The 22870-nt window shown below is 43.5% G+C and overlaps 2 protein-coding genes across 24 annotated transcripts in view; both read right to left on the bottom strand.

Annotated features, from left to right (window-relative positions):
• LOC6494738 (transient receptor potential cation channel trpm) overlaps positions 1-22870 on the bottom strand; it is a 48543-nt gene that overhangs the window by 23858 nt on the left and 1815 nt on the right. For 3 of the 23 annotated variants that reach the window (XM_032450823.2, XM_032450822.2, XM_032450829.2), the window contains exons 2-3: positions 22280-22649; positions 8281-8400 (exon numbers count right to left, since the gene is read on the bottom strand). In XM_032450823.2, the coding sequence (XP_032306714.1) occupies positions 8281-8361 (81 nt within the window). In that variant the 5' untranslated portion in view covers positions 8362-8400; positions 22280-22649. Of the gene's footprint in view, positions 1-603; positions 1216-2242; positions 2300-5603; positions 6197-7458; positions 7687-8280; positions 8401-22279; positions 22650-22870 lie in introns of those variants that run through there. The other 20 variants (XM_032450830.2, XM_032450827.2, XM_032450824.2 and 17 more) reach the window with 16 other exon arrangements.
• On the bottom strand, positions 11959-13711 carry LOC6494737 (NADH dehydrogenase [ubiquinone] flavoprotein 1, mitochondrial). The gene has a single exon (XM_001959721.4). The coding sequence runs from the start codon at positions 13605-13607 to the stop codon at positions 12045-12047; it is 1563 nt and encodes a 520-aa protein (XP_001959757.1). The 5' UTR covers positions 13608-13711; the 3' UTR covers positions 11959-12044.

Raw genomic sequence — 22870 nt, forward strand, 5'->3', positions numbered from 1 at the left:
ACACATCGACGACACAACACAATCACTATGTAAACATTACTAAATTACAAAATAATATTGAATAATTAAAGAATGGTACTGACAGCAAACGAATTTAAGAAATTAGGCAATGCAATTACCAAATAAAATATTTACAATGTTGGGTTGGGGAATGTTTTTTGGTATTACAAGTCTAAAGAACGTTTGGTTAACTCTCTTAAACGACTACTCTGTTTGTCTAAAATAATCCTTTTGTTTTTACACTTCATGTCTGATTTGTTTGCCAACTAAAAACATTTATGCAACTGATTACGCCCTCAACTCCAGCTCCCATGTGCAGAATCCCTAGTCACGTTTCGCAGAAATCCGCACAATTGATTCCATTTTGGAATCCAAACTTTGGCAAACTGCAACTTGGCAGTTATCGCGGCAAACAAAGCCACAGCCCGAAACTTTGGAGCAACACTTGGGAGTCGATGAGGCCACAGGCACTCGAAGGATTAGCCACCACCTTTCGGCGAAAGCTCCACATTGTGATCCACTGCAGCCACAGCACAAATAGCTGTTGGCGGGAGTGCTAGGTGGATGTGTTTTAGTGGGAATGACATCCTTCCGAATCCCTACCTCTTTGCCCACAGGCTCACTGGCAGCATGGGCCTTCAGCAAATCACGCACATTCAGGATGAGGACCTTCGATAGGGTCGAGGACACCGACGAGCGTTTCCGCATCCGTTGCCGACGGCGTATGCCACGCGGAGTGCCGGGGGCGCACGGGGTGGCGCTGCCCGGGGGCGTGACTCCGGTCCGGGGCAAGTGGGCAGCTGCCTCGGCGGCAATAAAAGCGGATGTGGAGGCACGAACCGAAACGACAGCAGCAGCAGCAGCCGGGGTGTTGCTGAACCGCCGCACCGTGGAAAAGTCCTTGGAAATGCGGCGCAGATATTTGTGCGGTGGCAGTGGAGAATCGGATGATGTTACCACCATGATTAACTATTTTCCGCTAATGTGCTCTAATTAATTGAATTTGAGGTGCTACGCGAACCGCGAAAGTATTTCGATCTGATGTCGCCGCCACATCTGACGGATCCGCACCCGCATCTGAATACCGCGACAGGCGAATCTCGACTGGCACGCACCTGCCGCTCCACTCACTCACCTGTTCCGGCTATATGGTTGTCTGTGTTCTGTTCTGGAGTCTCTCGGTTAAGCCGAGTTATTTACAATTGGCTTGTTTGCGAGAGGCCATATCCGCATCATCCGCCAGGCCGAGAATGTGGCAGCGGTTGCGGGTGCAGGCCCGGGCCTGCAGGCACAGGCGAGAGGCAGTTAGCCAGCTTTCAAATTAGATAGACCAAGCGGCAGATAGGTAATCTATGTACAAAGCTCAGACATCGTTGCTCCGAGCTTTCTCCTTCAGAGACCGCATAACTGCAGCCCGAAAGTATGAAATGTTTTTGAAAATTGGCTTGAAAACCGAATTAGCCAGGTCAGTGGTGCTTTTGAGGGATTTTAATTGGTTTCAAATAAATGGGAGTCCAAATTTGATCAACCAGTGATGTTGTTCATTAAATAGAAATATGAAGACCCCATATTGAGGTCAACTACACTGGCTAAGTAATTAATTAAATTCTGGTTTCCATTAAAAACTAACTAAATGAGAAAAATCTTAAATTTAACATCCTGATGTCTTCTTGTCTGATTCAAAATATTATCTAAATAAAATAAATAAACTTTAATTATTAATCCCAGTGCACTACTATTTATATTACATCCTCAAATCCCTATTGTGCCATTCTGACAAAATGTCATTAGAGCCAATATTAGATGCATGATAGAGTCCATTCAAGACACTTGCAATTAGGTGTTTTAATCTGAATTACCATTTAATTAATGGCACTTCTGGCAGCCTGCTAAATAAATGATGGCCGGGTTCTCTGGCCATCCGGAATGTGATGGCTTTCATATCGATGATTTCAATTTGCTGAATATTCTCCCTGCCAATTCAGTGACAGCTTCGATGGCCGACGAGTGTCTGCTTTGCCATCGACCTCTTTGGCCAATTAATTAATTACTTAAAGTCTATCTATTAATGTTTCTCTGGAATATTAATTCTATTTTTTACACTACGGTAAGGTTAGGTGCACATTAGTAGGCAATTAGAAATGCATAAACAAATAATTAAACAACAGCGATTGTGAGGAAACGACGAACAACGAAAACAATTAAATGATATAGAAATAAAATTCAAATGTTGATTGCTTACCCTGGGCACGGTTATATTTATCAGACCCCAACAGATTTTTTTCAGTCCCCATGGTATCTTTAAGGGTTTATGTTTGATTTGTTTTGGATTTTTTTTTTTGTGGGTGTACGTGTGTTTTGAGATTTACATTTTACAATTGTCAGGTTGTTGTACAATATATGTTATAATCACATTGCAGATTTGTTTATTATTGTTTTTGTTGATTGGTTTTTGGTCGGCAGTTGGCAGTTGGCGTGTGTGTCGGTGTTCGTGTCGGGGTTCGAATTGTCATTATATTTGATGTTTTTATATTCGCATATATATTTTTTTATTTGTCATTTATGCAAATTTGGGTTTTGAACACACACACGCACGTACGCACACAAACACATAGACACGAAGTGGTGCAACATTTCGTGGTTTTCGGTGTTTCGGTGTGGCAGTGAGTGGGCGGGAGTGGGTGGCAGTGAGAGTGGTAGTGGGTGTGTGGGGGAATAGAGTGTGAAAACACAAATTAATTAATTAAAATATAATAGCACAATAAGATAAATGTATAAAAAGGATTGTTCATTGTGTCGCACCAAAAAAACAAATCCAAAAATTATGTTTAAAAAAGGGACAATTTTCATATTGAATCACATTGTGTTTTTTTAAGGTATTTGGCGTGTCAGTGTTGAATTTTTTATTGGTGGGGTGTTTTGTGTTGTGCAAAGCAAAGTTTGAAAGTAGAAGAAAAATATTATGATTTAAAATTAGTTGAAAGACTTAAAACGATCGATTCACTCTTCTCCGTTAATTTAGTTCAGTTTTGGGGGACAACTACGATGACTTACTACCAGACCGCTTTGGTTATTTTCGACTCAAGTGCTCAAGTTATCAGAAACTAATTCGAGTTAATTGTTGTTACTTTTTAGACTACAGATCCTACATCCTGAAAGTACACTACTCTACTGATTGACTTTTGTTTCTGCTAATTTGAACGACAACTGGCAAATGTTCCTGTCCAGAGGCCAACATCTCATTACCTTGGCTTAGAAAGCCACACAATTACCCAAGTACTTACAGTTGAGATAGATGTCAGAACCAGAAGGAAGGTGCCAGCCACTCAAACCCCACCACAAACGGGGATAAATAGTATCCTAGTTAAAATGGATCGATGCTGAAAACAGGAGTAGAAACTTTGGCAACTCATAACTACGAGATCCCAGAACTGAGTGCAAAACCAATTAAACTTCTGGCCGCAAAAAAGTGGCCAGAACATTAAGAATGTTTTGCCAAACGAAACCTTTTGGGCATTCGACGGATCATGGTCCGAGGACATCGCTCCATATAAACACATAACATAACATCCATATATGTGCGGTGTGGTATGGTGTGGATGCATGTTCGCATCTCGTCGGAGCCATTTCATGCAGCGTCTATTATAATGAAAGCTTTTTCCTCCGGCGAGCCCCCAGGAGCCACAAAACTTTTGTGTGGGCATAAAACACAGTTCAGCTGATGCGGAAGGAAATGTGGCATATTTCAAATTAATTAAACGGCCAGCCGAACTGGGAACAACGGAGCTATGAGCTATAGCCATGGCTAATAGCCCATTGAAGGCCCATTCAATGGGAATAAAGTTAAAAAGAAAAGGCCAAAAAAAGAACAAAATAACAAACCACAAAAAAAAACATCATTGCGGCAACGGCAACTTAATTAATTAACTTTTGTTTCACACTATGTTGGAATTCATGATTTCCATCAATGGGCAAATGATGCACTGGCAAAAGTTTAATATTTTATACATTTTTATGGAACTTAAATCCTTTTTAAAACTCAAGATCATGTTTATATTTTTCCCTGTGCATGAGAAGAATAGTCCTTGGAGCTCTAACCCCTTCTGTTCTGGCCTTTCGGGCGGAAATTGCTAAACTAATTAGCCGTTATATGCTACCAAACTCCCACATCAAATCAACTGAAAACAATGCAAGAGGCCCCGTAAGGCCCGGAAATTTGCAATGGAACTAAAAGCCAATAGCAGACACATGCGATTATCCAATTAAACTCCGCATCCGGAATCGAACATAAAAATTTATGCGCTCGCTGGCAGGATGCAATTTGCCGGGTCACCTGGCCTCTGTCCTCCACCCATCCGCTCCACATACTTTCTGTCTTATCGAACTCGATAAAACTTGTGCAACATAAACAGCACTTAATACCCACATCAAGCTCCGTCATCTCATCTGCTCCTCCTGCATAATGCAATCCCAGGGAATAATGCCCATAGACCATGAGATGGGGTTTCTGGGGGAGGGGTTCTATGGGGAGGTTAGCCCCAGTGGTTGGTACTCTTCAGTGTTTCACCTGCTGTTGACTTGCGGTTTTCCAAAGTGGAAAATTGATGGCGTTGCTGCTGCTGATTCTCCTCAAGCTGTTGCGGCTTTTGCCATGGCTGATGAAGTGCCGCATTCGTTTCTCGCAAAAATACCAGATGACGTCGCCGTGACGATGGATTGGGGACTAAGTGAAAGGAGGTGGCTGAAGGAGCGAAGGCTGAGCACCGCTTTTGCATGGCTGACTCTCAATGGCACTGCGAAATTGACTTTCTCGGAGTTTTCACGCCACTGGATGCTTTTCCAGTGATGCCTGATATTGAAACAATGGGGTTCTCTTTGGGCGATTGTTTGTTGTTTTTATGTATTTTTAGAAAAAAGACATCAAGAAAGTACCATTCTATTGTTGTTTAATGTTTGTTGTGTTAAGAATAAAATAAACTTTAAGAAGTTTCCTGTACACCATTTATATTCTATGAAAATAATCCTATTTAAAGACATATTTGTAGGAAAATCAATGGATATATTCTCTAATATATACTCTAAATAGAATTATCTACTCAGTAGTATTTAATATTTAAGCAGTTTATATTTTAGCCTCTGAATAGAATTAGTTACTTAATAGAATTAACTATTTAAGCTGTTTATATTCTAACCAGCTACTACTAGTGCAGTACTACTATTGAAGGATAAAAGAAAAGCTCTAAAACTCTAAAAACAAAAAAAGCTAAATGGCCATCTCTGGTGGGAGAATTCTCCCCACCACCCCCATTTTCAGAGAGAGAGTGTGATAAAGACTGAGTGCTGGCTCTCCGCTTTGCAGTCAGCCGACAGCTGCTGATTAACACAAAGCGACTACAAAACGGCCAAGACAACACGACACCATCGACACCAATAACACCAACATTAGCTAGCCATTCGCTCAGATACATATGTCAAACGGTTCGCCAATAGACCGGTTCGCCAATAGATCCCCCAAAAACCTCAAGACACTGCAGTGTACTCCTCCTCCGGCTGTACAATCATCAATTAATTACAATTACTCATGACAGAGCGATTCTACTCACAAATACCCAGTTGGTCTCGAAGTACATGGTCACTTGCTCCGGTTGCAGCCGATCCGCGGGATGGGGACAGGGTTGGATGAATCCACATGCTATGGAAGCAAGTATCTAATCGCTGCTTGAACTGCGCTTCGTGGGCATACACTCGGAAAAATATACCACTTTCAAAGGTTCACTTTTTATTGTTCTTGAAGGGAGTTTATATTTTATTTACAAATCATTGTTGTTAATCGGCTTTAGTTTTTTCTAGGAACTTGAATGATTTAATTTCCAGTTATTTTTAGAAGGACTGAACGTTTTAATTTAACAGGCATTTATTTTTTAATCATGTATGTTGTGTGTTTCTTACAAAACTTTATAACTTAACATCATACACTTCTTAATTGCTGTTTTTTAACTTTGTTACTATATTTTCTTGCTGTGTAGGCGCTTTCGGAGCGAGCGATTCCCGCTTGGCTCGCCCGGAGCCGCGTCGAGCACTGAGACACTGCGGCTGAGAGCTTTTCCCACTCGGCCAAGGCGAGCAGTGTCAATTAACGGCGCAAATATAGCGGCAAAATAATCGAACTCGACTCAGCGCCAACAAGAGCGCTGTGATAAGCTCCTCCGAGGCGAGCTGGAGAGTGCTCCGTGAGAGTAACGATAATACGGACTCAGCGATCTCCGGAGGATTGGGTTTCAGTAAATAAAGTGCAAGGAAAACATCCTGGCAAACTTAAGCCTTCAAAAGGCACTTTTATGTACATAGCAGGGAGCAGAGGCTTAAATGCCAGCTATAATTATGTTGATTTTGAAAGTTTCTCGGCCTTTCAGCCTGCATTGGTGGCCGAAGCCCTCCCCTAGTGGCCATAACTTAAACAATTAAAGTTCCACCCGGCTGGCAAGTCAAACAGCTATTCCCGAACCGGGCTGGTAGGAGCCCGGCGATAAGCAGCTGTCAGTCAAATGGTAGATAGTTTCCACTGTGGGACCAGGCCAACACAGAACGAGCCCCAAGATAACACCCGATCGCAGATACAAAAGTCAATGGCGAGTTGCATACTTTCAGGCGATTGCCAGATAGCTCTAATAATTTTTAATTAGCCTGTTCAAGATTTCACTTTTATTTGGCCAATTTAATCGATCGAAAGGATAGCAGTGTACTTAACTTAAATATAAGATAAACCTGTAAAATTTGAAGATTTCAAAAATAATTTAAAAATAATTGAAATATTACTTAGCATTCCTTTATCTCTTCTAAGAATTACGAAAGAAAATCTACGGATGGAATGAGTCACAAAGTTACAAAATTTTGCAACAAAATGGCGACAAAAGTGAAAACAAGAACTTGGCCCAATTAAGTATGCAAATATTGAATGCAAGAAAGCAAGCTACTTAAAAATAGGTTTTACAAAATACTCGAAACGCTCAAAACAAAAGTTGAGCCAACACTAAGTGCTACGGTTATATAAGATAAATGTTTAAACTACGAACAAGAACTCGCAATATGTACGTATTTTTTTTTGGCAACAAAACTAAACTAGATAGTTTTCAAGGCCATTGAAAGAGGATGATGGTGGGGTTGGTGGGTCGGAGGTCGTGGGTGGAACTGAAGAGTTAATTATATAGAGCGAGATAGTTCAGATTTCCACAACAAAGCAGTTTGGCAGTCAGTCAAATAGCAATTAGCACAGAGAGCAGAGAAACAGATCAGATCAGATTGGGAAGTATTTATGTTCTAAACATGGTACATAGTTTCAAATCAAAATCGGAGATAGGAGTTAGAGATAGAGATAGCTGGGTAGATAGATGTAGAGTCTTGTTGGTCATTTTTTTTTTTTTTTTGTGGCCAGCTTGCAGGTAATTCGATTTTGCTTACCGGTTTCGCTTTGGGCTTCTGCTTGGCCAAACGCTTCTGTTTCAACATCACAGACACGCACACATACACCCGATAGAGAGACAGAGAGCGAGAGAGAGAGAGTGAGAAAAAGACGGGAAATAAGGACGAACGGTGGGCGGTGGACGATGGACGTTGGGCGGTGGACGTTGGGCGGTGGTTATCCTCCGCTTCAATTGAATTCTCGATGCCTCACGCAGGCTTCTCGGCCTGCAGGGGTAAGAAAAACAATTATGAAATATCAATTATTTATTGTTTCGCTAGTTGCGCTTTGTGTGTTGGCGTGCAGGCATGCAGAAGGATATTTGTGCTCGGCTTAGCTCCCAGGGATTTGTCACGTGTCATGCAATGCGTTCTAGTCGCCAGTCGCTTGGTTGCTGGACATTACGTATGCGCCCCGTATACGAACGCCAACCAGGCTTAGGTTGTAGTATCTATGCATATTTGTAAAGCACCCGCCCCACAAAGAGCCCTTTCATTGTGCGGCTCGGCTCTCTCCCAAGACGGCATAAACATACAAAAAAAAAAAACAGCACAAACAAAAATTCAAAACAAAAATAAATACTCGCACAACGAAATGAATTTTCCTCCATCACCTTGTTATTTTTTTTTTTTTTACGGAACTGTGACACCCAATTATGGAGCTCTCCAAGGAATGCCAATGAAAGGGTTTTCTGTTAATGCATGCTAATTGTGTTTGCTTAGGAGAGCAGCCAAGACGAGTACAGAAACAGAAACAGAAACAGAAACAGAAACGTAACGAAAACAAACACCAGATCCTTGGAATATTTCGGTACTACTCACCTTAACGGGCTTCTTTACGGGCGCTGGTCTCGAGTACTGATGGTATACCTGGACATGGTTTGAGGTGAATTTTCCCAACATGTGTGCCAGCAACTAGGCGACTAGATGGTTGATGTGATTCTGAAAGAGGGGAAAGAATTTTGAATAAATTATAGGGCTTCTCACTTCTCTCACACTTATAAAGCCTAAGCCTGGAAGAAAACTAAACTATAAAAATCCTTTATTTTTTCACAATTTGAAATAAAGCCATCCGGTGTGACCTTTGTTTTCTGACGACAGCAGATGCGTGAGTAGGCGACACATGGAAAGGCTGGGCTTCCGCTCCTTTTCGTATTCCTATCCGGCTCAGACTCCTATCCGACCCCGGGATTCGTCTCAAGTGACAGGCCGGGCGCTGAGCTGAGCTGTTCTTCATTACCGTAATGCGAGCTGGCCAGCACGGCGGCTAGGGTCCTGGCCAGGAGGCCAAATGGGAGAAACGGGAGCTAGGGTGGGCCAGAAAGTGAAATAAAATAAGCGCTGGAAACAGCAAAAGTTATGCCAAGTATTCCAGCTAAGCATGAATCAAGTGCCATAACACGAGCACCCCGGCAGACCGAGAAACAAAAAAAAACTGGAGAACGAAAGGCGAAAAGCAGGAAAAGTAAGAAATGCCGGGGAAAAAGCGGAAAAGGCGGAGTGGGCGGGGCAGGATAATGCCGAAGTAAAAGTCAAAGACGGCGTCCTCCTATGCCGGGTGCTCTTAATTTGCGGAATTCAAGACATTCGCTTTCATTCGAGATTATACTCGAGCATTATAATCCCCGGCCGGAGAGGCGGAGAGTCTATCGGAATATGTGTGCAGTGGAGTCCGGACTAGGGAGCAGGGCAAAAAAATGTTAGTAGAAAACAAAATCAATATCTAAATACGATTTCCACCCACATGTGATTAACTTTTGTGCAGTCAGTAAGGCACAAAATTGAGATAACGCGCCATTAAATTTATGCATGAACAAAAGACATTTTAGCCAAGTTGGGCGGGCACTTCACGACGAGGTTGTTCACCGAGTTATCCCCCTAATGATTGCTCAAACTTATAATTGGACTTTAATAAGCAATTGCCTGCCAGGCACTGGCCCTGGCACTGGCACTCTCATTGGCAACGTGCGTTCTGCCAGCTGGATATTATTCATCCTGACGCTCCAACTTGTTGTTAGATGAAAGGAAGTACGAGTTCAGTTGATTAACGAAGGGGAAGTCCCCAGACGGATATCCTTTTCGACTTTACTTATGAAAATTAAATATGCTCCACCATTGTTGGTCTCCAAAAAACGTGAAACACAGAGTCTACGAGAGATGGGGCTTCGATTTTTTATGCTTTCCGCGAGCATGATTTATTTAGACCACTTCGAGGATAATACGAAATCCCTTTTATGAACAGACAAGGAATCTTGGAACTTCAATCCCTTTAAGTGCAACCGAAGCCCTATCAATCGAGGATTAAAGACCACAAACTACACTTGCGACAAACTTCCAGAAGTGGCAAGTTTCCAGCGGTTTTCATCTGTAATTTGCACTGAAACATGGCAATTGCCGGGGAATCGGGGAGCGGGGGACAAGGGGGCTCTTCGCTCTCGAGGTCTGGTCTTGAGTGCCACAATCAGTCTGCCAAGTCCGACGAGGGAGCTGAGTGTGAAATTTATACGCCAGCCCGCATTTGCGTCACTGTTTAAAGATTTACCCCCACACCCTGTCCATTGAAGCGCCGATGATTGCGATGGCAAGGAGGCAAGGATGAAAGGAGCCAAGGATGGGCAGGTTGCCGCCAGCGAAGCCACCAGCTACCATGTGTCCCGGCATGTGCACAGTGAGTCTGCAGTTGATCCCATTCCATTCTCATATAAATCGTCCTCCGCTGTTCCCTTCATTTGTTTTAAAAAATTCGTGATTTTAATCCTCTTAGTCTTCTTTTTGTGAATGTCCTTAAATAAGGATATTTTATGCCGATTTAAAGTAATTAAAATGTTCTTGTTTGGACAAGAGATTAAACCTTTTTTGGAGTAGAACTAAACTAAAAGGTATTAACCCTTGTTTTAAACTCTTTCCGGCAATAACTTATTCATTTTTGGGAATCCCGCTAGTAGTTTTCCAATTAAACGGCCATCTATTCCATTAAGAATTCATTTAGTCCCTTTTTTTAGGTTTTATTTGAAGGATAAAAGTGTTAATTGCCGGTCCATCAGTCATGGCCAATTGGAGTTTGGGGCCAGCCTTGTGGACAGTGTGTCGGGAGTGACTCGACAGCCTGAATGAATGGATTCCTAATTGAGATAAGACTGACGCAGGCTGCTGCCTTCGGCGATGAGAAATGAACCTATGTGGCATGTGCCAACCTCCTCCGACAGCAACGGAAAAAATAACACTTTCCCTTAAGTATGCCTTTGTATTCCACTTGTTCTTTTTTAGCGCCTGTCCGAGCCAAACAAATTAGTGCCTGGCCAAGACCAGCAGCAAATGTCTGGCAAACCCTGATTATTGGCAATGCAAGCAGCCGCCTCCTGGCAAGGCCGGAGAAAGGATAATGGCCGAACAACGGGATGGGCGGTTGGGGGGTGACTGGCGCAAACTGACCTACAAACACGATTAGGGCCAACAAGGACACAGGGCAGCCCTGGTAGGAAAAAATCTTTGTGCCCATTCATATAGTATGTTGCCTGTTGTCTCTGCAATCATTCAAGCGCAGACAAATGCCCTGGTGTTTGTTTATGTCAACATTGTGTCTCTCTGCCACTTTGACCCACACCCCCACACTCATCCTTGCACACACACACCACATGATTTTCAGCTTGCCCGATTTCATCCATTCACCCATCCGGCACTCACCATTCATAGCCGCGTTTGTCCCTTAGCAGGACATGCCGTTCGCCAACATAATGGCTCTCGTCAGGCGCAAACTCAAACCGAAATCCGCAGCAACCAAGCGGCTAACTAACTAAAGACGAGATGGACGGCGACAGCCCGGATTGAATACTCGTTTAAACCGTCGTCATCATTGGCCGCAGGGGCATCAATGATTTGCGAGTCCACGACTCTGGTGTCCGGAACATTTTGCACCAAAAGATTTATTTCCCTCTGACCGCATTAGCCCGAGCTCTTCCGGTGCCATTCATCTTAATTAAATCTCTATCTATCGCTGACCAGCGCAGTTTGTTTGTCCTTTGCATTTTGTTTCATTTCAGGTACATTAATTTCATAGAGAAGCTTAAATACCGGTAAGATTTTAATTTATTTAAGTGATTACGACTTACGGGGGGATTGCTTTTCCTTTTTTATCACATTTCCGGCTCTTATTTTCTGCCCTGACTGATTCTGAAGCTTATGTTGTTTTAGAACTGCTTTTTGTTAAGATAAATGACTGTATGATACTCGGTACTCTTCCCTTGGACTTTGGAAAACAAGATGTTTGTTGCATACTTCTATGTTGCATAGTTCGGGACAAGCCCCAAGAAAGAAATTGTCTATAACTCCTCTAAAATTTGTGATATTTGACTGATAGATATAAGGATAGTTTGGTCTTGATGCCAACTGTTATAAGATTCTACATTCAAGAGCTCCTAGCTCTTTCTCTTACAAATAGTCTCTGAGATCCTTGAATTTCTACAGACAGACAGACAAGTACTGGGTATAAATAGTAACATCTACTTTAATAACAAACCCCACATTTATTCATCATTACTAATCATTGCACTAAACTCTAAATAATCCAACATTTGTCTCTAAATAATCTAACATTTTTTGTCCTTTCCGTCCTTTCCGCCTTTGTCGGCGCCCTCGGCGAACTTCACAATGCGCTGGTTTATTTGCTCGCTGAACATCCGAACCATGCTCTCGGCGGTGATGGCTTGGCTGACCCCCAGGGCACAGATTGGTCGGCTGTTCTTGATTTTGTCCGCTATTACCGAGGTCCAGTCGATCTCGTGGGGATGGGCCTGGCCCGTGGCGAAGCGACCGAACAGCTCCGGCAGCCAGATGGCGCCGTCCCGACAGTAGGTGCACTGTTTGCAGGTGTGCTCCTCGTAGAACTCAATGGCGCGGTGCATTATCGCCAGCGGATCGCACTTCTTGCTCATCACAATGATGGAACCGCATCCCAGGCCGCTTCCCGCCGCCTCCAGGCAGTCGAAGTCCATCATCACTCCGCCGGCTGCCTCGGGACCGAGGAGGGCAGTGGAAAGGCCTCCAGGGAAAACGGCCAGTAGGTTCTCCCAGCCGCCCTGCACTCCGCCCGCATGCAGTTCGATTATTTCCCGCATCGGCATGGACATCTCCTCCTCGACGGTGCACGGATTGTTCACCTCGCCGCTGATGCAGAAGAGCTTGGTGCCGGCGTTGTAGCTTCGTCCTAGTCCAGTCCACCAGCAAGGACCTCTCCTCAGGAGGGTGGGCAGCACGGACAGAGACTCCGCATTGACGACCAGACACGGATGGTTGAAGTAGCCCTTCTCCGTGAGGAACGGTGGCCGGCGTCGCGGTCTTCCAAGTTCGCCCATGAGGCAGTTCAGCATTGCCGTTTCCTCGCCACACAGATACCGATCGCCCCGCTGTATCATGATGTCGAACTTGATGTCCGTGCCACAGGCACCGTCCCCCACCAGGCCGTGGTGGTAGGCCTCGGCCAGGGCGTAGTGCAGGTTGCAAGCCTCGTTGTAGAACCGATTCCGTATATAGATAATAGCCCGGCCACAGCCTATGGTCACTCCGGCCAGTAGGATGCCCTCTATTAGCTTGTGCGGCTCATGGCGCAGGATCTCTCGGTCCTTGCAGGTGCCTGGCTCGCCTTCGGCGCAGTTCACCACCAGCATTTTGGGCACCTTTTCCGATTTGACCTGTTTCAGGAACTCCCACTTGGTGGCGCAGTAGAATCCGGCTCCGCCACGGCCTCGCAGTGCGGACTGCTTTATCTGGTCCATCATCCAATCGGGTCCCAGCTCCAGGATGTCCCCCGTTTTGTGCCAATCCCCGCGCTGGCAAGCCCCCTTCAGCCTCCAATCGTGTCGGCCGTACAGATTCTGGAAGATTCGATCGGAGTCCTTCAGAGGTCCGAAGCAGGTCTTGTCATTGGTCAGGCTACCCTTGGGAGGTGGGATTTTAACCCTTCCCGGTTTTTTGGCATCCTTCGCGGGCTTGGCTGGTTTGGCTGGTTTCTTGGCAGCAGCCTGGGGTGCAGGCTTCCCAGATGGTTCTGGCTTTTTGGCGGCTGCTTGGGATGCACTTTGAGCCAGTCTCCGAGGTAGGGCCCAAATGGAGGTTAATTGGCGGGTCATGGCTTTCAGATGCTTGCGAATCATATTGGTTAAAAAGTGTTTGTGTTGTATGTACTTAACTTTACGTTTTTTTTGTGTTCATAAGAAACTTAGATGGCATACTGTGTTTTGTTTCAAGAACTGTATACTTTTTACTTATCTAATCGGAAGGATAATGAAGTATATTGTTTAGTAATAAAAACAAATATTGTAAACAAGAACTTTGTGTTTGAAAATCAATTGGATTTCGGGAAATCCTTTTATGAAACGACTCAAGTTTAAAACCTTCTTCTACAACCGAAATCTGCGCCTAGGCCAACAATACTCTCCTAAATGCAGTCCATTTTATTCAAATTTGGCCTAAAATTAGATATTGAAGACCGGATGTGAACCAGCATTTGTCCCGAAATCCTTTTTTAAACGGGTTTCGTTGGGCAGCCGCACAGACAAAGACAAAATAAATACGTTGGGGCCCAGGAGCTAGCCGACGACAAATTGGAAGACTGAAAGTAGCGCAACAAATGCTGCCATAACGACAATGGGAGCAACAACAGCAGCAATAAATTTTGCCAAAAAATACAGCACAAATTCAAATATATATACAAAAGGAGTGGATGGTACAACCATTCGGAGCGAGCGCCCACGCACATGGGAGGCAGTTATCCCACTGCGACGACATGTGCGAATACGTATACGTAATTTTCTAGGAATCGAGAGGCAGAAGGAGCCATGCCAGAGACAGCCAGCCCCTTTCAATTTATGCACCCATCCGACAGCAATTCGCCTTTAATGACAGGCAACAAAAGGCAGCCCGTAGCCCGATAAACCGAGTTTCGACAATACTACATAGAGACGGTTACCTGAAGCTGCCTGGAGTTGCCTGGAGCTGTCTGAGAGGGGATTCAATTAGCGCACTTTGTCAGCCATGCCCGAAATTAAATGGTACTCCGCCGCAAGTTTGGCTAACACTTCAGTTCACCTCGCGGCAACAGCCACCTCATTAGCATAAACTAATGGGCGACATGTGGCGCATCCTCCAAGGATGCATTTATACCGCACAACTTGATCCTCGGCAAGCCCCGGCAAGTGGGCAAGCACAAACGCACAACACACAAATCACGCATCTAATTGGAGGGATTGTTGGGGATTACCGGCAAACGGATGGTAAGTTTGGTCCCGGGGTTTATGAGTTATATAAAAGTACAATCACTATACTCCTCCTTGTGCAACATGGGCTTTTAAATTTTTTATTAAATTGTAACTCAGCTATGGCAAAAATTCTGTACATTTTTTCCACTCGGGGTAACCTTGCAGAGCGAAAGGTATACGCTGCAATGGAAACTATACCCCTCCTGGGGGCTGAGCTGTTTGTTTTATGAGGAGTGTTTGCTCAGCTCTGGTTGATTTCGTTATTATTATTGCTGGGTAATGTTTTATGGCCATTTTGCGGCTGCTTTCACACCCGAACCAGACCAAAAACAGACCACCGCCAATCAGGAGCAGCAGGCGTTGGAATACCAAAGGCAAACAATCGACTAGCACCGGAGATTAGCTCTAATGGAGTAGACTAGCCATTTCAGTGCCGCGCCACTGCCATCAGTTCACAAATATCCAAACAGATCCAATCGCGCGATTCACTCCCTTGTTTGCATTAGCAAATGCATTTCCATAGTACGCAGACTCGATTAAAATCTATAATTACTTAATGCATTTTATATCCAGGTATCGAGTACTCACTTTAAAATATTAAATTATATTTCATGTTTCGAGCTCATTGTTTCGGACTTTGTCCACTGTCCATTCATGTTTATTATAGAGTGCTTTAATGGTTGCTACACCGTAGCACACATTCTTTCCGTAGATTTATAGTCGCACATGACTTTGTGCTCCTTTGTCCTTGCCATGTTGGAATGTGATTTATCAACCGTTTAATGGTATGTGCCCAGGCCCCGGGAACGGACACTATTAACCTGTATATAATGAACCACGTCAACTTATCGACGATCAGTCCATTATCCAGGGTGGTATGTGTCTAAAAAGGACCACCATTACTATGCTAATTAGAGCCTTAAGGGTAGCTCCTTTTCTGGCCAAGGAGAGGAAACTGTAACAAGGTTTGCTAAACTGCATTAACCACACATTTGACACTTGGCACATGTGCCAGCCGCCAGCCAGCCAGCCAGCCAGCAAGTCGATATTGGCGCACTAAACTAAACAGCAATCAATAGACGCCGCAAGGACACCAGCCCCAGCCGTCCCCACGTCCTGCCGACTTTAAATAAGCTAATTTACATGCACACATGGAGCCCCCGGTGGCAATTTGTAAGCGTCGACGACAATGCCAGCAAATTTACAGCCGCCGGTGGCTCTTGAGCTCCAGCGGTTGCAAGTGCCACAGCTGCACATTAATGGCTAGCCCGGCACTCAGAGAAATCAAGAAAGATATATCCCAATACAATGTCAATTTTTAAATCCAATATTAATGGAACAATCATACCATTTTGGTAAATATTAAATGACAATTTCGTTATCTTCTGCTATTGGATTATAATATCATCTAATCAAGAAAATATCAAATTTTCTCTCCGTGTAGACATCTCGAAGGCCCTCAAACCTCAAACGGCTGTGCGACTGGCTTCAGCGAATCCTTGCTGGCTGTCCTGCAGGTCCTGTTTACTCTCGTTATCTCGCACAGACTCATTAGCGAATCTGGAATTGAGCCGTTCGACAAACTGTTGCTTCCATTGATTTTTGTACTTTAAAGAAGAGTGCTTGTTAATAATTAAGTGGCCCAGTGTGTAACGAAATAATTATGTAAATTAAGAAGGCAGCACATTTCAGGTACAAAGGGAATTTTATACAAGACCTGTGCAACTTGGCCTTTAAAATGAGAAGAAATGTATAAAGTTTGATTGTTAAAACTACAAGTGTGATAAATTAAAAGTTTGATTTATGAAGACTACCTTGTAAAAACTTTATTCATTAATCGCTATTACTCTGTATAGATTAAGTTTTAAACAAAACGATAAAAAAAGAGAGTCTCCCGAAGAAGTTGAGAAAGTTCTTTCATAGTTCAGTGCTTTGCTATTTTTCGTAGCACTCTTTTGAGGGCGGCTGAAAAGCATTAAGGCTGAAAAAGTGAAAGCATGAAAATGTAAATGCAATCTCGGCTATGGAAACAACAGGTATCCAGGTAACCGACTGAAAAGACGCAGGTGAGAACCGTAAAATTCACATTTTAAAACGAGCACAGCACACATATAGAAAATGCCTGGGCACCATAAACAAAACTCTTGGTATTTATAACATGCAAACACGCGGTGGACCATGGTCATTTGCATGCTGACCCCGTACACACATCCATACTTTACAGTATATAGTATATAGAAGGGTAAAGGGTCAGTCAAACACACTTACATACTTCCAGCTGTGGGGGTTAATCACGTGCCATGAAAAGTCACGCATTCGAAGGAACTTGCATCGCTTTCAAGCTCACAGCTCGCATATATAGTAGTGCTATAGTATGTCTGTGTATATGCTTTTTGAACATTGGCAGACAATTTGAAAAGTCGTGAAATCAGGGCACCCAAATACATGCAAATATATGTGTAATAATGCAACCAAAAAACGCCAAAAACGAGCCAAGCCCAGAAACCGTGAATTGAGGTTGGCCAAGTTTTGGGGGTCAGAGTCGAAAACTTTAAGAACAACAAGAACTGCTATGCGGACTGCTGGGCAAGGATTCCAAAACTTTCAAAATTGCATAAAGGAAAATAAAAAGAGTTTTGTTGTTGGGCCGAACAAGCATCAAGCCTTTAATTTATCGAGGCCATGAGCCGCAATAATTTTTAACACAAAAATAAAATAAACCTACGTCGACACTTAATTTTACAGAAAACTTTCGATTGATGTCCTTAAAGCCTGACCAATAGTTCATTTTCCTTAGCCACGCCGAACCGGCTATAAAAATGTTCAATTCCAGCAATGCGTGTTAACCTCACGAAACACAAAAGTATTTTATTTGCCAGAAAGCCGACAGTTTACGACCTGCTCCTTTCATGGCAATAGTATGGACTTTCCACTGCTTATAACACTAAATTACAGATCGTGATTTAAGCACTTTATCAAGTTTTTATTGCATTTTTAGTGGACTGAATAAAATAGTCCTGCCACAAGTAATTATTCCAACCCTTTTCCATATCCAGATTATCATCCCGACTTCTAAGATTGACACATTCCTTGATTTCATCCCACAAGGTCAGACAATTGTGCTTTCTATTATCCCGTCGCCCCATGTTTGAACTGCCACATCCTTTGTTTGGGCCTTTCCCGCGACGGGGTCACGTGCATAAATAAATTTAAAAAGCTGTCCCCTTCGTTGCACTGGCACGTCAACAGTTTGCCCCGTTCCTCACACCCGACGTGTGGTGGAAACAAGTTTTCCACTTTCGTATGCACGTAACTTTGGGTGCAAGTTTTGGCCGCTGCCAAAGGATTTCGTCCTGCAGCACCTTGTGCCCAGTGACATGGGCTGTCGCCTAATGGGATAGCACTCCGGCTTCAAGAACTTTGGACGCGTGGCCGAAGTGGATGTGTCTTCTTTTGGCAGCCCTTTTGGAATGCCGGGGCTTCCATTAAGAGGCTTAGGCTGGATGCGAAAGGTGTGCCAGCCATATTTGTCGAATTAATGTGAAAAGCTTGTTTAAACTTTAAACCGATTTTCATATTTGCCGAGTCGGCCAAACGGAACCATCCGACACAATGGGAAATGGCACCCAAATGGCATCGACCGGAGCCGAGTGATCCCAAAGCCCAAATCGCCAATATGCTTTTGAATAAATATTATGGATGGTTGGGGGTAGGGCCTGGTCGGGATTTGCATTTAAGAGGGTCCGGACTGTGGACTTGGACTGCGGACTGCCGAGAGCCAGTAGCCAGGAGTTCTGTGTTTACTAATACATACATCCACCGAACTCTCGGCCGGCCCACAAAAACTCACAAAGCGTTTACGGAACACAATGAATCGTCGTCGTCCTCGTCATGTGTCCTTTCGGGGGCAGGATGCTGGGCTGGGCAGCGCCGTGCTGAAGGTGCAGGAAACAGTAAACAGTGAACAGAGTGGTGTATAAAACCTATTACAAAATATGTTTGTGTTTCATTAAAAATTTAAGGCCATCCCTCGAAAGAAGGCTCGGGGAAAAAAGTCCAAATTCCCTGTTTATGACATGCGAACAAATTTATTTTTCTGCCAGCACATCTGTATTAAATATTCTTCGCTGATAAAGTTATAAAAACGTGCGCATTATGACTTTCGACAGGATGCGACTACTTTATACACACATACGATTATAAAAATATATCTGTTGGAAAACTCAAAAAATCAATAAGCGACTGCGGTGCAGGATAACATTATTTTTCGTCACATAATCATACGAAATATGCGAGTATTTGCATTAAAGTTGAAATCTATTTGGATAATCCGAACAATGTTTATTGTTCTCGCAGTCGGTGTCCTAATTCGCAGTGACTTGGCCAAAAAGAAGGCCAATAAGTGGCCTGCAGAATGCCGGTCCATGCCACATCGAGTGTCATTAACATCAGATTCATTCGATTGGCCATCAATATTTGGATTTGGCTAACAGATTTTTGGGATGCGGTCTCGTATAGTGGCCCGCATAAAAGCCAAACGAGGTAATCTATATTTTATGGTCGACTGGTCAGCTGTGGCATCAAAACCAAATACCAAATACGACCTTTTGCATCTATGTATCTAAAAAATGTATAAATATATAGGGACACGTGCTCCAGACAGATAAAGCGTCAGTATCAGTATCTGTCCCGATATCCCTTTATCACTGCAGTGCTGGCAAAAATAGACTGCATTTGTTTTTTGGCCAATAAAATATATTCAATGCCACTTAATAGCCGTCCTCCGACTTGATTCGATTCTTGGTAAGCGGAAAGTAAAACTTTCGCTCTTGATTTTATTGCACAACTGGATACGTAGGTTTTGGGCGGAGATTAGTGGCTTCTTATCACACTGCCAGAGACCTTATCTCTGGAAAAATAAAATACGTTTTCATTGCCATGGGAAGTCAAGAACCTTTCGCGTAAAAACTGATGCCACAACCACCTATAATACGCTTTTAATCCTCGAACAAATGACTCGTTAAAGATTTTAATTTGTTGAGCGAATTAATCGAGCAAGTGGCTCTATTGATAAACAAATGTGGATTTATTTGTTCACTTTTTCCTCCGAACCTCATGTGCTGAACCCGAAAAACAGATAATGCCTTCGCACGTGATATATATAATATATAATCATGATATAATATTAATATTCATGACGCACTTGGTTCTCAGTGTATCTATCTTAATCAGGAAACTCATCCCAAGTTGAAGATGGGGAGCCTTGAAATTTCTGTTTGCCCCGTCGCTCCATCCCAGATACTGTATCTGTATCTGAAGAAGTATCTTTGCATCTGTATGGCGAACACTGTATCTGTCTGGCCGGGGAGCTTTGTTTGCTTGTGTTTTATTGCGACTTGTTGACGTTGTTATTGCCGTTCTAGCCGTTGTCGTTGTCGGATTCTCAAGTTTATCAACTTGCATAGCAATGAAGCGATATGAATATGCGAGTGGCTGGCTGGCGGTGTGGCTGACTGGCTGGGGGCGTGCGAATGGGCGGGATCCACTTTCCAGCCGAAAGCCAGCCGGATTTCGCAGCCATTTTGCAGTCTTTGTCATGGCAGACAAGTTGCATTTTTCCCCCGGCGCGACACATTGTTCCCAACAGCTTGTCATAATTTTCAATCGGCCTGGCTCCTATGCTGTACACCTATGTGTCTCTAAAGTTTATGCCACACACCCACGCATCCATACACCCACCCACTCATACACACTCGTAAGCCGCAACTGTTTGCTCTACGTGTCTTTCGAGCCGTGTTCTCCTGTTGTGGCATTACCGAACTGACATTTCCTCCACCCTTTAGCTTTGGCTTTGGCTTTCGAGTCTAATGCATTAAGTCGATTTCTCGCTTCAATGGATTTTGTTGCTGTTGCCGCAAGTTTCGGTTTGAGCCAAAGGACCAAAGAGTGCCACGGAGAAAAAAACAACAGCAACAGGGTCCTGCATCCTCTCGAAGCCATTTGTGTCAGTCAGTCAGTCATGGCGTTACGCACATCAAAAGTGATTTCAGAAAAAAAAGATTGTTGAAATCTTTTCAAGAATGGTTTATTTTTAAAAGCATATTTCTTCTTGAAGATTTGATTCTTTTGCGACAAAATATGGAAGTATATTTGGAGGCTTTAATCCCCAACTTCTAAGTTTTTCTTTAAGTGTCCCCAGTCTAGTGTGTCGCCTTGGCGGAGCCACTTTTTCACGCTCAATCGAATGCCTCCACTTTCGACTGACATTCTTGCCACATTTAGTCTCGAGAGTCAATCGCACGTTAATAAAACGTCGGAAAACGTCGGGAAACGGCCCGGGATTTCCGCATTTTCCCAGCTAGTTGTCCGTGGATGCGTGAAGAGCTGGCTTAACCCGTAATCAGGATTCAATTAACTTTTTTCGCTCAGCTTTTAAGAAATTTAATCAAACTTCGGTGACCTTTTCGGGTCCTGGGAAAGCCAATTAAGGAGCGACAGAACAATGCACAAAACCTGCGCCGAACGAAGGGGGGGTCATCGTGGGCTTAATTAATGTATCAATCTTTTTGTTGTTGCCACTCGGCGGAATGTCAAGCCCTTCACGAGGCAATTAAGAGGCTATTGAAATGTTGACACTGGCCACAACAGGACACTTTTCGGGGTTAAAGTCGTCCTTTTGGCTGGGAAAAGTTTGTGTTGCGTGGCGTGCTTGTTAAAAGGGAACTTTCACTTTCACTTTCGCTCTATATATAATATGTGTAGGGTCGGGCGTGTAAACAAGTCGCACGCACATTATTTCTAATTTATGCACATATTTCAAAATGTGCGGCCTTGAAAAAACAGTTGTCTGCCAAGTTGGGGCGACCCACTAAATCACATTCATACACCCGAACACCCAATACAACACTATGTATGGGGAATGTCTTCCAAGTGAGTAATGAGGGGGGAAAGCCGTCACCCGTCAGTCTTCCTCGGAAAAGTCGGCTCCACTAGCCTCAGTCCTATTAATGTTAATTACTGCTGTTGCTTTAGGCCAAAGCTCTTTATCCCTTGAAGCCACAACACATTTGCGAGCTTGCCAACAAATTTCAGGCCTAATTTCTGTTAATTTTTTCTGGCCCTGAGCACCCAGGCCAGCATGGGCGTCCCAAAGGGGGGTTTACTTCTTCTATTTTTTTTTGGGGGGAAAGCAACAATTTATGCGAAAAGTTTTTTGGAAAATTGCTCATTTGAAGCAGCGTTTGGTATGCAACACTTTCGCGATATTAGAAAATTCCAGCAGGTAGGAGATTTATGCCAGCCATAGTCCTGCCAATTACCACACACCTCTACACACGCACACTACAGAGACAGAAATTATTATGCACTTTAAGTTAAATACAATAAAATAACAACTAAAATAAGGCACTTTAATATATATATCTTATCATATAAGTACATAACTATTTTTCTTAAAAAACTATATAATTTATAATAAGTTTATTAGATTTTCTTGCAGTGCTAGAGTCTGCACACGAAGTCCTGCGAATTAATTTGCATTTATCCAGCAGTAGTAGTAGTAGTCTTACCTCTGCAAACACTTATGCCACTCGGAAAAACGGGGCCACTACGCGGAATAGCTAGCGGAATAGCCCGGGTAATACTTGATTCTCCGTATATTTAATGCCGAATGAAGGTGGAATCCGCAGATGGTGTGGTTCTTGTTGCTTTTGCCGCACAGAGGCTGTATTTTAGACACTATTAATACCTGGATATGGCGGAATATTGGATCACGAATGCTTCTATTTGTTTCTCAAGTTCATGCGCCTCGTATTGCTCATTCTCGATATTGTTGTTTATAATTGTTGTAATTGCTTTAATGGTTATTATGTCGGTCTCCCCGCCGAAACTAGATGGTCTGGCCTGGACTGGGTCTGGACTGGGTCTGGGATAAACAATCTATAAGGGAGTCGGGTTTAGCAATTAAGAATTTTGAAAATCATTTAATATTTGTGTGTTTGTTCTAGCATCGTTTAATTGCAATTTATTTCAGCAACTCGGTACATATTTTTTGGTTTTAGTTTCCAGCAGCAGCAGCGGGAGCAGCATCACAAAGGAAAATGGTAATTGAAGTGCCCTTAGAAGAGGATACCATTCCAGGAGATACTCGACTTTTCCAT

The sequence above is a fragment of the Drosophila ananassae genome, chromosome 3L (genome assembly GCF_017639315.1).
Source record: "Drosophila ananassae strain 14024-0371.13 chromosome 3L, ASM1763931v2, whole genome shotgun sequence".
In the NCBI taxonomy this organism is placed as follows: domain Eukaryota; kingdom Metazoa; phylum Arthropoda; class Insecta; order Diptera; family Drosophilidae; genus Drosophila; species Drosophila ananassae.

Coding starts and splice junctions, on each gene's coding strand:
- LOC6494737 (XM_001959721.4), bottom strand. CDS start 13,607: ATGATTCGCAAGCATCTGAAAGCCATGACCCGCCAATTAACCTCCATT.